Source organism: Panthera pardus, unplaced genomic scaffold (assembly GCF_024362965.1).
Source record: "Panthera pardus isolate Hobbes unplaced genomic scaffold, ASM2436296v1 HiC_scaffold_15, whole genome shotgun sequence".
NCBI lineage: Eukaryota > Metazoa > Chordata > Mammalia > Carnivora > Felidae > Panthera > Panthera pardus.
Window position 1 is genome coordinate 47,408,532 of NW_026526710.1, and position 16,571 is coordinate 47,425,102.

Genomic DNA, 16,571 nt, shown 5'->3' on the forward strand with positions numbered 1-16,571 from the left:
ACCCCTATGACCTTTCAATAGCAATATTATTCTTCCTTGGTATTCTTGGGGTGGAGGGAGGAGGAGAGAAGGTGCAGGATTTAGCTTAAAGGAAAAACGCTAGTGGTTCATTTTTATTTCTTAAAAATGATTTTGATTTCTTGAAAAACTAGGAAAATTAATTAATATTACTCTCCACTTATATTAGGCTAAGCTATACTTAATGTTATTCACATATTATATTTATATGTTTTCTTAAAAGATATTTGGAACAAGAGTCTAAACATAAATATATTATCCATTTCTTTAAAAAAAGTAAGGTATTCAGGCTCCAGGTGGCCTAGTCTGTTAAGCGTCCAACTTTGGCTCAGGTCATGATCTCACAGTTCATGGGTTGGAGCCTCGCATCTGATTCTCTGCTGTCAGCACAGAGCCTGCCTCAGATCTTCTGTCCCCCTCTCCCTCTACTGCTCCCCACCAGTTCTCTCTCTCAAGATAAATAAACTTAAAAAAAAAAAAATTAAGGTATTGTTCCTGTCTGGGCTGCAACATGCCATCCACACTGAGGAAAACCCAGAACCTTCGGGGTCACATGAGCCAAAGCCACAGTTGCATTAGCAAGTCCCAGAAGCAGCCAGGAGGCCAGGGTAATAAATAATGCTAGTGACATGCACCACCATAGGATCAACTTCATAGGATCAACTTCGACAAATATCACCTACGTCACTTTGGAAAAGTTGGTAGGAGGCATTACCAGGTAAAGAGGAACCAGAGCTCTGCCCAACTGATAACCTTGATACAGCGTGGACTTTAGTCGGTGAGCAGACACGGGTACATGCTGTCAAAAACAAGACTGGAGCTGCTCCCATCACTGATGTGGTCCGATCGGGCTACTGCAAAGTTTTGAGGAAGGGAAAGCTCCCCAGACAGCCTGTCATCGTGAAGGCCAGGTTCTCCAGTAGAAGAGCAGAGAAGCTACAGTGGGGTGTGGGGTGAGGGGCTCTGCATCCTGGTAGCCTGAAGCCATGTGGAAGGAGGTTCATTAAAGCTAACAAGAGTTTTTCAAAAATAAATAAATAAAAGGCAAGGTATTACCTTTTTGGGGGGATCAATAAAATAATTTCCTAAAATGAATGCTTATCATAATGAACTAAAGTGAATGTCAACATCATCAGCCATCCTAAGTTCCTAATGATTAGAAGATTAAGCAGAATTACATACCATCTTTTGTTTCTAAATTCCAAAGTTTGTTGGCAGAATTACCCAGAAAGAATTCAAAAGGTGGACCATTCTCAGGTCCATCTGCATCTACAGGTTCGAGAACGGCATAATCCTTAGCATGCTGGCAAATTGTCACTTCTTTATCAATTTGCGGTGGGTGATCGTTATTATCTTCCAGAAGAACTACCAGGGTTCCCGTGCATGATCTGCCAGCTAAGAAAGATTAAAACCAGCATATTTTTTACTTAAGATTTTATTTTCAACATCTCTATGCTACACAGATGACATCTGCTTTCTACTGGCTATCTGAACTTGAATTTCACACACTTTTTAGAGCACAAATACTATTGCTACAAGTACAAATAGTGACATGTCACTCTTAAAGATTGATGGCTGTATCAGGTATCTTGAGGTGTTTTTTAAAATAAAAAGGTATGAGATTATGAGTAATATCACTACAGAGCAACCAGTTGAAAATAAAATTGATTTCTTACACCTTTCTGAAGAGCATATATTCATCCTGAAAATACAAAGGCTTTGGTCATCAGTCACTTCCTTTGACTTCCTCTCCTGACTCATTTCCTCACATCCTCTTTGCTCAGACTTTGTGAAACTTATCAAACCCACGAGGTGTGCTCCTTCTTGTCTGCTTTGGTACATTCTGTCGCCATGGCTAGGAATACTTTTGTCTTTCTCTTTGCCTGACAAAATCTGGTTATCCTTCAAGAATCCCCTCAAATATCGCCTCCTCGTGAAACTTGCTGTGACTTATATGGACAATGGTAGCAATATTCTCCTTTGAGTTCTCACAACACTTTGCTCATCATTGACTCACACACCGAAATGTGAACATGTTCGTCCTAAGAACTGAGTCATACTCACCTTGATAGCCTATTGATCTTCCCAGCATTTATTCGCTAACTTATAACTTCATACTAACACACTGAACGTAATAGTAATGCTATTACTATTTTATACTTTCCAAAAAACTTAGTTGAATAAACTATAAAAATAAATTTGCACCCCCTCCCTCATTCAATAAATATGTTTTTGACAATAGGAGCTCTTACTCATCTCTAGATGGCCACTGGTATTGTACTAATGCTTTACACATTAAGTCTCCATAAATATTTTTAATGACAACATTGCCCATTATTTGAAGCTCAAAAAACAAGTTTAAAATTTATCATTTGTGATAGGATAATAAACTACAATAAATGACAAGCTTTCAAAATTGAAATAAACAGAAAAATAATTGATAAGTTTTCTTTTTTTTGCTTCGAATACCAGTCTAAATTTTGAGCGTATATGTTGAATTTATCATAAACACCACTACAAATCATATATAAATATCACCCATTTTTAGTTTGAAATAAGACTTAGGTGATATCTTGAATGCTTTAGTGATTTTTTTTCTGTTGAATAACTACAAAATTAATTTATTAAAAGTGACTTTTAAATTACTTAACAAAAGGCACCCACTATATACCTATTTAGAAACTATTCTATGTGAACAAATTTTAAAATATCTACAAATAAAAGAAAGATCTAGGCCTTCTAGTAAGAAATCTGCAATAGGATATACACATTTTGATACTTCCAGAAATTTGTAGATAAATCTGAACACAAGTAACAACTTCAAAATCACCAAACTAACAAAGACGTGTTAATTTTCACAATCAATCTAGTTACAGGAACAGAATATAAATGAGAAACAATGAAACACCCTTTTATAGAGAAGACACATCACCTGTGATAATTAACATATTATTCCCTGGGAAGGGGGCCTTATGAAGTATTAAGAGAAGACCTGAACACAAACGAGTGGAAACAATCACAGATGTCACTGCCATTCATTTGAAGTTAAGGGACCTGAATCTCAAACAGTTGGGACAGTGCTACACTGGGCAGAGGGTGTATAAAACAGTGTTTTCTAGAGTGACAGCGGGGAAACCAGCCTGCTTAACAAAGAAGACTAACACAAGAAACAAAGTAAATAAATTGGATTCTAGGAAAGCTAGAAGAATGTCTGGGTCATCATCCTGAAATATTTATGAGCATCAAAAGTAAATGTTCACGTGGAACTATAAGTAGTTACTTATATATTTGGTCCTTGGAAATACAGATTAATGGATTAAAGTTCAAATGAACAAAAGCATTGGTGTCACCCTATCATCTTATATTAATACTTGTAATATCCATGTCTTTATTTCTTCTTGAGCACACCCAGGTTATTCATGAGCCTGGGACATAGAATCTTACAGTTTAGATTTGGCATTTCATTTCCTTGTACTTTTAGCAACCAAAGACAAAGTTAATTTCTCATATTTCTGTTCTCCATATTTTCCTTCTCTTCAAATAGTATTTCATTTTCCTATCACCAAACTTCTTCATTTCTTGAAATCTCCCTTTATCCTTTAATCTGGGCAGCTCTTAACTGATTTCTCCCTCTTATGATATCCATACATTTATGGGGAAAGTTGTCATACCAAGAACCTCTTATGAGAATATAATAGTCCTCTAATTGGTATCATGTGAGAATTTGCCCAGTGTTATGAAATCTAGTTTTCATGGTAACATGCCTGGTACTTGGAACTTACTAGACTGTCAACATTTGTGGAATAAATGGGGAGAAATAAATCCTTCTGAATGACATAATAATCATGTTCTTGAATCATTCAGATTTCACTTTTGTTTATACAAGAGTAGCAAATCGCCCATGGTTTTAGAGTGGTGGCAACATCATATTTCTCAGCTAATGTTTTCACCATTCTTTGGTAGCTTTTTTGTCCTTCCTATATTGAAAGAACTACATCAAAAGCCTATGTGAGAGATATCAAGAGGAAGGGAAGATCATATGTACATGGTTATGTAATGATAGCCACATTTACATTTTCTTTTAGATTTTGAAACCTAAGTATTTTGGACACATGGGAATAACATTTAACAATTGCTTGTTTGTATATTTTTATGGTATATACATTAGCAATAGTAGCACATGTATACAAACATACTGGCAAATGTAGGGAGGTTGCTGTGTGCGGATCTCAGCCAGTGGATAACCAATTTTGTGGCTGGACTGGCCCTTGTGGTTCTTAGATGATTGCAAGGTGCCATAGCCATCAGGAGGCTTTTGGAGAAAAAAGGTCCTGGAAATTATGTGGCTCAGCTGAGGCCACACAGCAAGGTTGTCGTGGGCAGGAAGAAAAAAAGCAAGCCTGGGGTACTGCTTTTATCGGGGTCAAGAGTTGGGGCTAAGGGTTTCTGGAGCTCATTCTTTACTGGTGAATTTAAAACATTGGAGCAAGAATTCAAAGCCCTGGGAAGTGAAAACACAAGCAACCCCAGTGGTCAGTTCCTGAAAGCAAGCAAGATCTCTAAAATGAAGGAGCGTGGGGTACTGGGATGTGGCTTGGGTCTTTGTCTAGTCTGCTTGGCAGACTAGATGGCAGAAAGCCATCTTTGAAGTGGATGCCTTAGCAATCAAAGCTGAAGTCAGGCAAGCACTTGCATTACAAAACAAACGAAACTGTCAGGGCACACATTACAATGGTGCACATTCAAAAATGGTTTACTGTAGGAGTGTTTGTTCAAAAGGGTTTTGAAAACACTACTTTATGATATCTGAAGGGCACTTCTTCACAAGAAGAGTTTCACAAAAAAAAAAAATTAAGCAGAAGGACTGCAAGCCACAGCAAAAGACTGAAGAGTCATTGTTTGATCATTTCTTTAGGAAATACGATTAAATGCTTTGTTCCCCATTACGAGACGCTCAGAACAAACTTACCTTGAGCCACTGTTATAGGTGGGTTAAACCCTTTCAGCAAGTTCAAACCGTAATAATCTAAATCTGTACTCCTGAAGACTGGAGATCCTAGAGGAGGCCACCATGTCTTTGGCCATTCATTCATCACCTCCTAGCTTTGCGTTACTGACGCACTAGAGCTGATGTTGGGTGGTCTCCAATAAATTGAGCAGTCAGTGCAAACATATTTCACACTAAGTTTGGATCTGGCAATAAACAAAGGTCACCCCAAGATTTCCTTAAAGATACATCCTGGGGGCGCCTGGGTGGCTTGGTCGGTTAAGCGTCCGACTTCGGCTCAGGTCATGATCTCACGGTCCGTGAGTTCGAGCCCCGCGTCGGGCTCTGTGCTGACAGCTCAGAGCCTGGAGCCTGTTTCAGATTCTGTGTCTCCCTTTCTCTCTGCCCCTCTCCTGTTCATGCTCTGTCTCTCTCTGTCTCAAAAATAAATAAACGTTAAAAAAAAAAATTAAAAAAAAAAAAAAAGATACATCCTGTATTTCTAGAAAACTGTACTCACCTGCATCCATTGCAACCACGGAAACATTGTATTGGTCGTGTTTTACAAATTTTGATTCTCTATCTAGCACTTTTATAGTTCTCAAGTCACCAGTGTGTTCATTAATTTCAAACCAGTTATCTTCATCTCCTATCTTCTTATACCTAATTTTTAGAAATCAAATGTAAATGCTCAAACCAAAGATTGAACATAATCTCAAAATATGTCATTTTGAAGAATATGTTACCTTAAGCCTTCACCGCTGCTTGTTTCCGGATCCAACGCTTTGTATCCCTGGAGTTCTTTTCCAACCGGGAGGCCATCTGTACTCTGAAGAACTTTTACTGGTGGTTGGCATTCAGGGCCCTCATCACTGTCTTTAATTTTAACAGTGACAGTTGTAGTGCACATAGTAGGAGCTTTTGAGTTTGCTGCTTTAGCGAATTGTGCTTCATTAAGTACACCAATTTGCAAAACAACCTCACGATGGACTTCATAGTTCAATGGCTGTTCAATAAGCATACTTTAATCAGTCAATTTGGAGCACTGTATATAACAGAAGACTTATAAGTATGATTCCAAGTTTTAGCACAAAAAGGAATATCATTTTTGCATATAAAACGTTACCCAAAGCAGGTGCTAATGTAGTTAAGACGAATAGTTAACTTCCTATAATAAGAAACAAACACTATCAAATACAAAATTGTTGACGAGTCAACCAATTTTTCTTCTCCCTTTTCTTTCAGAATGTCTTGCCTTCAGTTTTTCATTACAGGTTTAAATATTAATGGAAATATAGAATAGGTGTTTGAATAAATCCAAATTTATCAAATGAAGTTAGCAGTGATAACTAAGAGGTATATAAAAAGTATAAAAAGAAATATATAAAATAATTAGACTACTAGAACATGAGATTTGGCTATAATGGAGCAGTTGCTTTGAGTGTATGAGTAAAAGTTATGATATTACTGAAGTACATTATATTTATGTTTTTTTAATGATTATATTTAGGTTTGTATAGCTCCTAATCAAAGTGCTCAGTTCCGAACTGAATAATGAGAAGCATCTTGAAACAAAAGTTAAACAATTAGAGACTAAAATCTATCAGGACAACAAAAAAAAAAAAAAAAAAAAGGAAAGCAAGAGAAAGAAACCTAGACCCCTCAAAAAAACAAAAAGAAACAAACAAAAAACCCAAGAAAGAACAAGACGAGTGAGAGAAAGAAAAAGCAATATAATAATTAAATGGCATTTTCTAAAAATCTTAGGAGGAAAGTACAACTGTGCATATATACACAAGAGTGCATATATGCACAAGAGTACATAAGAAAATACACTGTCCCTAAGAAATTAATCAGGACAATTATGCAACAGGTTAGTGAGGGCTCTGGAAAGAAGGACTCTGAAAAGAATCAGATTTGTCTACAGCTATAACACCCTGAATATGCCTGATCTCATCTGATCTCAGAAGCTAAGCAGGGTCGGGCCTCATTAGTACTTTGAAGGGAGAAAAAAGAACCACATTTAGTTCAAGTAATCATTCTGGGTGCCACTAATTGCAACTGAATTTTTAAAATCCCCAAATGCTGGCTACCTCAAATATAGGAGAAAGAATAGGAATAGCTGCTCAATATTTAATAGTCTGTCTTGTACATTATAGAAAAGTAAAAGTATAATATGAGCATGGAGGCACTTGAAAAGTCAAGAGGTTTGACTTCCAGTAGTGATTCTTCTATTTCTGTCTTGTGTTCCATAAAATAAGGGATTTGGACAAGTGGGTATCTAAGGTTTCTTCTAAGACTAATACTTGATTACTAACACAGTATTTCTCTGCCTTGGTTTTCACCACGTATGGAACAATGTGTCTTGTACCCATAATGCCTATCTTCTTCCTCTTTTTTTTCCTTTATTTTGAAAGAGAGAGAGAGAAAGCACGAGCAGGGGAAGGGCAGAGAGACAGAGAGACAGAGAGACAGAGAAAGAGAGAGAGAAAATCCTAAGGAGGCTCCTCGCTGTTAGGGCAGAGCCTAACACAGGGCTCAATTTCACGAACCACAAGATTATGACCTGAGCTGAGATCAAGAGCCATATGCTTAACCAACTGAGTCACTCAGGTGCCCTAATGCCTACCTTCTAAGAATGAAGATGAGGGTAAAATCATCATCATCATCATCATCATCATCATCATCATAACAAAATCATCATAACAAAACATTTATGTAAACCAATAGAAATCATTTCAGCATTGTCTCTATTCACATACATACAGTCAAATACATATAGAGGTATATAGTACATAGGATATAGATATAGATATGTAGATAGCAATGCCCAAGTGTAAGTTAGTATTTTTTAAAATATTGCTTGATCGTTTTTTTGTTCTTGTTTACCTTGACAACACACAAGACTGCTTCATTTGTATTGGGGTCTGTGCTAATTTTGAAGTTTCCATTTTCATTTCCCTGTAGGATCTTATATATAGCCTTTGAGTGAGGAGTGTTTGGTAAGTCCTGATCATGTACCGCCATTCGTAAAATCTCAACATCAATTCTGTTTTCTTCTACTTCTGTAAAATACTAAAACAATTGTCCCTTGTCATTACAAATTCATAGCATTAACATGATTTTCTACTCTAAAACTTACACTTAAAGAAATATTAAACAAAGTGATATGAGAACGTGCAATCATATATTGGAAAGAATTTACAAATTTCACGTATAGTGTACTTCTCACTAAACTGACTTTTCAAATCTTACTCATTCTTCAAAGACTAATTCATGTCTTAACTTCTAAACTTCTCTAAATCATTCAAGCCCTCAGATTTGTCTCTATTCTGAATCCCCTCAATATTTACAGTCTCTGGCCCCTTTTATATGAACATATTAAACCTTCAATATTTGTAGATAATTATAACCTACATTGATTTCTTATTATTACTGGATGATTTGTTACTATGCCAATTTTTGTTTTTAATTTACTTCTGATTCACTAGCAAACATTTTAAGGAAAAAGTTTTTCCTTTTTTGAGAAATTAAATCACATTTTTTCCTCTTCCTCCAAAGAATAAATGTTTACAGAAGCATATTATATTAATTAAAAGACTAAAGAAAGTAGTAAATCAGAATCCTCTAGAGATGTAAGATGAATTCATAGAGGGATAATAGCCTGATACCTTTGGAGTATAACAGATCTTAATTCTAATCCCAGTTTTTTCTCTTACATGGTCTACACGTATGAGATCATGAGCAAGTTATTTAACTGATTTTTCATTTTCTCAAATAAAATATGGGATAAACATGCCCTTAAAAGTTGTAAGGATCTATATAAAACAGTGTATGAATGTACCTATCACTAGGGGTTCTCTCTTCTTTAACTTGTTCTCTAGTATAGATTAATGAAAAAATGAAGATTACTCACTAAAAGTTCAAGAAAGAAAAACCATTTCCTGGAAGTATCATCCTGTATATATTTCTTGTATTGTGTATTTCCTAAGGGAAAGTTTGCTCCTATGTGATGTTGGAAGACTCTGCATATAGATGACGGTGGGGGGGTGGGGGGGAGGTGCACACTGTACTTACTGATCTCCCAGCGGAGCAGAAAACACAAAGCTAGTCTCTTTTTAACATCTTAGGAAGTTAAAGTGAGAAAGATACCAGAGAGAGGGCCACTTCTCTTGTACTCTATAAAAGGAATTTAAATCCAAGGCATCACTAACAGACTTTGGCATCCAAGAAAATGATGAATACATGAACAGCAAGCATCAAGGGTTAAGAGGCCATTAGACAGCCAAGAGAATAGTTTTTTCCTTAGCATTTAGAAATGCCTGGCCCTTCAATTCTTGTTACAGAAAATCTTTTTTTGTTTATATGTCATCTGTAAGCAGTAGCTCTTAAAACCAAAAATGTGTAGTCTCACAGAGCTACCAAATTCCAGATGTGTTTTTTTGAAAAAGTAAGTGAACCTTGGTAAACAAATACAAAGATGTACTCACAGATGTTTCAGTAAAATATGGTGAATTGTCATTTTCATCCTCAAGTGAAATTGTAATTGTTCCTGTATTAAATAAACCAAAAGGTTGCCCCCCCATGTCTCGCACTTCCATTATTAACTGGTATGTATCACATTTCTGAAAAAGAAAAGAAAAGAAAAGAAAAAGGTACATTGACGAACACTTATATTTCCTATAACTTATAATTCTCATAGCCATTGCTTAGGATCTGATTATTTTACACTCCTTTTATTTTATTTTATTTTATTTTATTTTGTTTTTTTAAAAGGCCACCTTAAATATAAATATAGAACAAGAGATTGGCTAGTCAGTACAATAGAAAACTGATGTACGTAACCTAACATTTCAAAATGTAAAGCTATTTTATCATTCACATCAAATTAGGTCAATGATTTTAAGTGAGAACTTGTCTAATATCTTGTACCTTCCCTGAATCTCTGTAGAGACAAAGAAAGTATCAGAGAAGCCCTAAGGAGAGCCTGTATAGAAGCCAGCTGGGAGAGGTGGCTGTAGGGTGCCTTATTGTAACTTCTCTGGGAGTTCATTATCAGTTTAAATATAGCTTAGTGATTGTAAAATTAATTAATCAGCTCATTACTTCTCTATCCAGTAAAGGTGTAGTTGTGGTGATGACACCTGTATCTGGATGTATGGAGAAATGCTTTGGATGATCTGGGATTTGCTGTAAGATTTTATATTTCAGACGAGTATGTAGAGTGTCAGGTTCATCGTGGTCTATGGCAGTCACTTGTCCCACTGAAGTTCCTGTTTAGATAAATGCAATATCATCAATAATTTAAAAGAGCAATATAATTGAATTACAAACAAAGTATGGTTGTAGTATATTCTCCCTAAAACCACAAGTGGATTGATTTTACAGGTTAGTGGAGTGGCTAAAGCTCTCCCAAATTCCAAGCTCCCCTTACTTGGAAACTTCACTTATGTGGGTACTATGAATCACACGGTTTATATTCCACACATATGAGAATATCCACCCCACCCTTGGTAGCAGCGGTTCTCAAATTCTTCCCCCCTACCCACCACCCCAGTTCATGGACCATTTTTGGATGGGACCTTCTCTGTATATCTTCTTTTATAGCTGAACTTGATAATGTTAATTAGAGGAATAGCACAGCTTTGAATATGATAAGAAAGATTTTACACTTTGATATTTTAATAAATGTGCTGAATTGTTAATATTCAAGTAATGCACTATTAATACACTGTGTAGCAGTCTGAATATCATTTGGACAAGCTTTACGGCCCAGAAATCAGTGTATTAGAAATGTTGCTTTACCAAACTACTAACTGTGAAAGAACAATATTAAACATGCATGCATACATAATGACAATAGAATGGATGAGGCATTTCTTGCAACTTTTTACTTTTTTTGAAAGTTTATTTATTTTGAGAGAGAGTGAGACAGCGTGCATGTGTGGGAGGGGCAGAGAGAGAGGGAGAGAGAGTTTTCTAAGCTAATATATTTAATAGCTAATAGAATTCTAAGCTAATAGAATTAGTAAATAGCACAGAGCCTGATGACAGGGCTCAATCTCATGAACCGTGAGACCATGGCCTGAGCCGAGATCAAGAGTTGGATGCTTAACCAACTGAGCCACACAGGTACCCCTCTTGTAACTTTTTTCTTTTTAAAATAAACCTCACAGTCCTATGCCCATTGATGTGCCTAGGTCACAGTCTTGGCTGCCTAAGAGCATTAAGCCAGTTTAGCTTTTTTAATTTGTCTGAAAAATTTGCCAACTAAAGCAATATATTTATTTTTATAAGTCAGATAAACATTTCCATGAGATGATCTATTTCTGGGTCCTTGAAAATTTATTGAAACTTTGTAAAGATTCAAATTATTTATTGCTTTATAAAGGCATCTGTGACACCTATGTACATGGTCAAATCATAAAACATAAACAGCATTTGTCTGTCACACGTTCATATTCATAGCGGATTCAGCTGCCTTCTATATGAGCATCGAAGAAATGAGGGCAAAAAGGTTTGCCTCTGAAGAGTATATGATCTTGTAAGACTACAAAGTTTCATGTAGAATACCCTTGACATTCAAGCATTTTAAGAAAAAATATTTATTTATTTAAGTAATCTCTACACCCCACATGGGGCTCAAACTCACAACCCTGAGATCAAGAGTCGCAGACTCTTCCAACTAAGCCAGCCAGGCACCCCTGACATTCAAACATTTTTAAATGTTTCGCATACTTGTGTTTCAAGCATGACTGAGGAACTGAATCAAAGCAAAAATCTAGTGTTTTTCTAAGAAGGGAACTTACCAGTTCGACAATTTTCAGGCACACTAAAGATAGTCACTTTGTTTTCAAAATATGGAGCATTATCGTTATCATCTTCAACTTTGAATAGCAAGGGGAGCGGGTACTCTGGCGCGTAGCCGTCTGCAGTGGTTGCATAGGCATATAGCTGAAAGGTAGACAAACACCATCAGCTCCTTCTCAAATGACAAATGATACACAAAATTAGGCCTAGCGGATGGGGAAAGACATGATGTTTAAAAAGTCCTCCAGAAAAGAATATGTAACTAAGAACTTAAGCGATGGAAAACACACCAGCGCAGACAATGACCTTATGGCTTTGATACTCTTGTAGTGTTCACATTCTCCCACCAGGTACCATGCACCCCAGAATGAGGCTACTCTGCTCTCTGAATTAATCACATGCCCTCTGCTTGTTAGAGCACACAAATTTCCCCCACTTATGCTAATGACAAGTATTTTTTTTAAGTCTACAAAAAGCAGGATTCCATTTATTTACAGATTTGCAGAGATGTATACATAGATATCAACTATCTTCAGTGATCCAATTATGAATTCTTTTCTCTACTTATCCGTACTTTCTCATTTTTCTATCATAAATATATATTTGTTATGTATTAAAAGTGCCAATAAAATCATATACATATTTCAAACTCAATCTCATAATAATATATCTTGACCCCAAAGCTGGGATTTAATGTGTTTTCCTTGTAAACACCATCAATTTATTTCTTTCTACCTCTTATATGCTTTATGCATAACAATTGTTCAATAAATAGTCATTGAACTAAATAGATTTTCTCACCGACAGTACCAACTAAATGTGCCCAAGGTAAATTCTGTATTAATTCAGTTCTTCGGAACAATCAATTCTTCCTGATTGTCCTGCTGTGACCATCTTCCAAAATGAACCAGGATTAAAATTCCAGGTGTTTAACTCCTCCCTGTCTTTCAATAGCCTGATTAGTTGCCAAGCTCTAGGGATTATGGCATTTCTGTGTCTCTGGCATCCATTATCTCTTTCTAAATCCTTAAAAGATTTTGTTAATCTATTTATTTTGAAAGACAAAGAGAGCCCACACACATGAGCAGGGGAGGGGCAGAGAGAAAGCGAGACAGAATCCCAGGTACTATTTTGGGTACCTGGTTTTATTTTGTTACCAGTGATGAGTTAAGTATCTCCAAAATAAATCAAAACTGAAATCATTATTGTAGAGAGGACGATCCAGATTAGGAATATAGCTAAACTTTAAAGCATAGCCTTGCTCCCGTGGGGAATCCATTTATACTCCAATAATAAAGAAATTATTTATATACTTTCTTATTTAGTCATTAAAGCAACAGTTCCAAAAACTCAATAATAGTAATGGTTTTACAGCTTAGTTCCCATTATTTTATACTGAAAGCAATAATCATATATATTCAAGTATATGAATATTGTTTAAAAGAAGTATAATATAGAATATTATACTTTAAAATCAGTCACATTTTTAGCTGAATTAGAAGAGTATTATTTACATTTCAGGTGTGTTTTTGATATATTGTTTCTCCCTTGAATTCTTCTGTAGCTTGGAGAATCTCATTTCTTTTAGCCCTTTTGCACTGCAATTTGCTGAAATTTTCTTTATCTTTGAGAAGACACAAATAGTTGCCAACAGAAGTGGGGACTTGAGTTTGACCTTGTAATGAAAGATATCTAATGCTGACTGAGCAGAGTTATGGAGAGAGCAGTGCCACCAAAGCTGAGTGGGTACAGAATGTGATTTGCAACATACATATAAAGACAATGGGTAGACCTATGAGTCTAGAAAAGAAACACATGTTGCAAGATAATAAGGCTCTGGTTGGATAGGTAAGGGATTACACTGAAACCCAATTTTCCCCTATGTATTTACAAAAGATACAGATTATCCTCAACACTCAAAGAGAAAAGTGTTTATAACTGCTTTCTTTCATATATAACTTGGAATTATTGAAGAAAATCCTCTTATTTTTTGAAAAACTTGGAAAAAATGGCCTTATACACATCCCTGAAAGATAAGATGAATTTAATGGTTTAAGACAAACTCCTCAAACTGCAATAATGGTGCGACTCATCCAGAAAAATATTTACAAGCCAAGATTAAACATGATAACAGGTGGCAAGTGAGAGAACAGGAGCACAAAAAGGATATGTATTGAATTAGACTCATGGTTACTTGTTCTCAATAATCAATAAAATTGAATTATTTCAAGTAATAATAACTGGTCAACACATAACATTTATATATAGGTTATATAAATGCAAAAAGTTGGGAAATCCCATCAAAATCCTACTTTGAAGGCAAAATCCTATAGCATGTGTATTGTTCGATCTGCCACTAGAATTGTTTTTAAAGAGCTTTACAGTTTATATATTGATATCACCAATATTATGGTGTTTAATGATGGCAACAGCTCTGAGGTAGGTAAGAGAACTATTAGAAGCCCATAAAATACAGAAGGAAACAGATTCTTGAAGGTTGTGACCTGTCCAAGGCTAAAAGAAAAAGTGGCAGATACTGAAGATCTACTAATTTCCAGAGAAATAAGCTTTCCAATATAAAGCAGTGAGTGAAATTGATTTGATAGGAAAGCAAAGACATATTATTATTATTATTATTATTATTATTATTATTATTATATGTTTGTTTATTTTTGAGAGAGAGGGAGACATAGAGTATGAGCTGGGGAGGGTCAGAGAGAGAGGGAGACATAGAGTGTGAGCTGGGGAGGGTCAGAGAGAGAGGGAGACATAGAATCCGAAGCAGGGTACAGGCTCTGAGCTGTCAGCACAGAGCCTGACGTGGGGCTGGAACTCAAGAACCATGAGATCATGGACCTGAGCCAAAGTCGGATGCTCAACTGACTCAGCCACCCAGGTGCCGCAAAGACATATTATTTTAATTTGCACCTTTATGTTGGTAAAGAAGGCTTCCATTCTATATTGCCTCAAGTGATTTCAGAACTTGCATCATGTTTACATCTGTTTGTTATACTTTCTTTTACGAATCTTACTAATTTGCAAGTGATATTTCTTAATATCAATTCAATCCTATGTTAATTGGAACTAGAGAAATATTGGTAATTCTGAAATAAAAATGAGCCAAAAGCCACTTTAAGCATGAACTCCAAACTATTTTATTCCTTCATCCTTTAAAAGATGTTAAAAAATAGCAAAGTAACTTTTTTATAAGTAATCTCTGCACCCAATGTGGGGCTCAAACTCATAGCCCTGAGATCAAGAGTCACATGCTCTACCAACTTGAGCCAGCGAGGCATCCCAATGTAACTTATTTTTAAAGTTAAACTATTCTCTCCTCCTTTTTACTGGCAATGATCCAGTGGGAAGCAGCTGAAGACCTCCAAATTCCAAAATCCAAAAGCAGAATGTTATCAGAAGAATAAGAAATGAAATGTATGTTGTAGCATACAGAGTATGCACCTTTTTTTTCTCCTCAAGAGAGACTACTAATGTTAGATCTTTTCTTCTTGTGAAGAAGCTATAAAAGGGGCAGAGAATTTACATGTTTACACCCATGCACACACATACACACATCTGTATCTATATATTTATCAGTTATTTATTTGTTTTCTAGATAGATCAAAATGTTTGCAATAATGCTTAACACACCTTTCCTGTAAGAGTCCATGCAAGCTATTTTTTTAAGATTTTCTTTTTAACTAATCTTTACACCCAATGCGGGGCTCAAACTCACAACCCCTAGGTCAAGAATGGCACGCTCCACTGAATGAGGAGCCAGGCACCCATATGTAAGCTAGTTTTTAAAGTAATGATTTGATATTATTATGAATAAATATGTTTATTCAGAGAATTGGGGTGGAGCATAAAATTATAAAGAAAATACGTCATTCTGATCCAATCATTTAATTTAATTATGAAATCCCTAAAGTGGGCCGTTAGTATTGTTCTAAAAATTTCACCACCTTATACGGTGCTTTGACATCCTTAGGATAGGGTGTCCACCCTCTACCCCACCCCACCCCCAATCATTAACTTTTTTCACGGCTGCCTTTATGCGGTTACCATTTCCTACTTACATTCCAGATATCTAAGATGTTACTGTCTGGACTGCCCAAGTATGAGATAATTTTCCCTTTTATGTACTCCTTTATCAAAGAGTTCTTTCATTATACTCATAATTCACATATCCTAATGCTTAAACAATTTAATTCATCATCTCCCTGAAACTCACTCTGAATTTCTCCTGTATGTCAGATTAGACATCCGTACATAAGGAAATATGTGAAGTTTGAAAGAGAAAAAAAAGATTTAATTCTCAGAAGAGCTAAAATTTTCCTTTGGGTCAAATTAGATAGACTAAGAGGAATTGGTAAACTTATTCTGGATTACCAAAGAAGGAAAATAAATATCAAAGGTTTTCATGGCTGGAGGATAGTCAGAGAGAAGAGAAGAAGCACAATATTATTCAAGAAGTTAAAGCAGTGAATGTCAATCTTAGGATACGTTTAGAATTACACTGGGTGACTCCAAATTTTTAATTGCCTGGGCCCCATCCCAGAACAATTAAATCAGAATTTCTGGGAAATGACCTGAGCATCAGTAGTGTTTAGAAAGTTCTCATGTGATTTATAATGTACAGTCGGGTTGAGACTAGTTGAACGATGCTATTATAGGGAAATTCAAGCTCAACAAAATTTACTATTGTCCCAAGATTCTATAGATCAAAGCCTTTCATTTAAAATTCTGTCATTACATT

General features: G+C 35.8%; 1 protein-coding gene and 1 pseudogene across 5 annotated transcripts in view; one reads left to right on the forward strand and one right to left on the reverse strand.

Moving 5' to 3' along the window:
- The window catches only part of DSC1 (desmocollin 1), a 351,913-nt gene that overhangs the window by 6,339 nt on the left and 329,003 nt on the right, over positions 1 to 16,571 (reverse strand). For all 5 annotated transcript variants that reach the window (XM_019465475.2, XM_053902525.1, XM_019465476.2 and 2 more), the window contains 7 exons: positions 11,815 to 11,959; positions 10,112 to 10,278; positions 9,496 to 9,630; positions 7,895 to 8,080; positions 5,752 to 6,011; positions 5,526 to 5,668; positions 1,201 to 1,413 (listed from right to left, as the gene is read on the reverse strand). In XM_019465475.2, the coding sequence (XP_019321020.1) occupies positions 1,201 to 1,413; positions 5,526 to 5,668; positions 5,752 to 6,011; positions 7,895 to 8,080; positions 9,496 to 9,630; positions 10,112 to 10,278; positions 11,815 to 11,959 (1,249 nt within the window). The remainder of the gene's footprint in view (positions 1 to 1,200; positions 1,414 to 5,525; positions 5,669 to 5,751; positions 6,012 to 7,894; positions 8,081 to 9,495; positions 9,631 to 10,111; positions 10,279 to 11,814; positions 11,960 to 16,571) is intronic.
- On the forward strand, positions 530 to 1,085 carry LOC109276446 (60S ribosomal protein L27a-like; annotated as a pseudogene).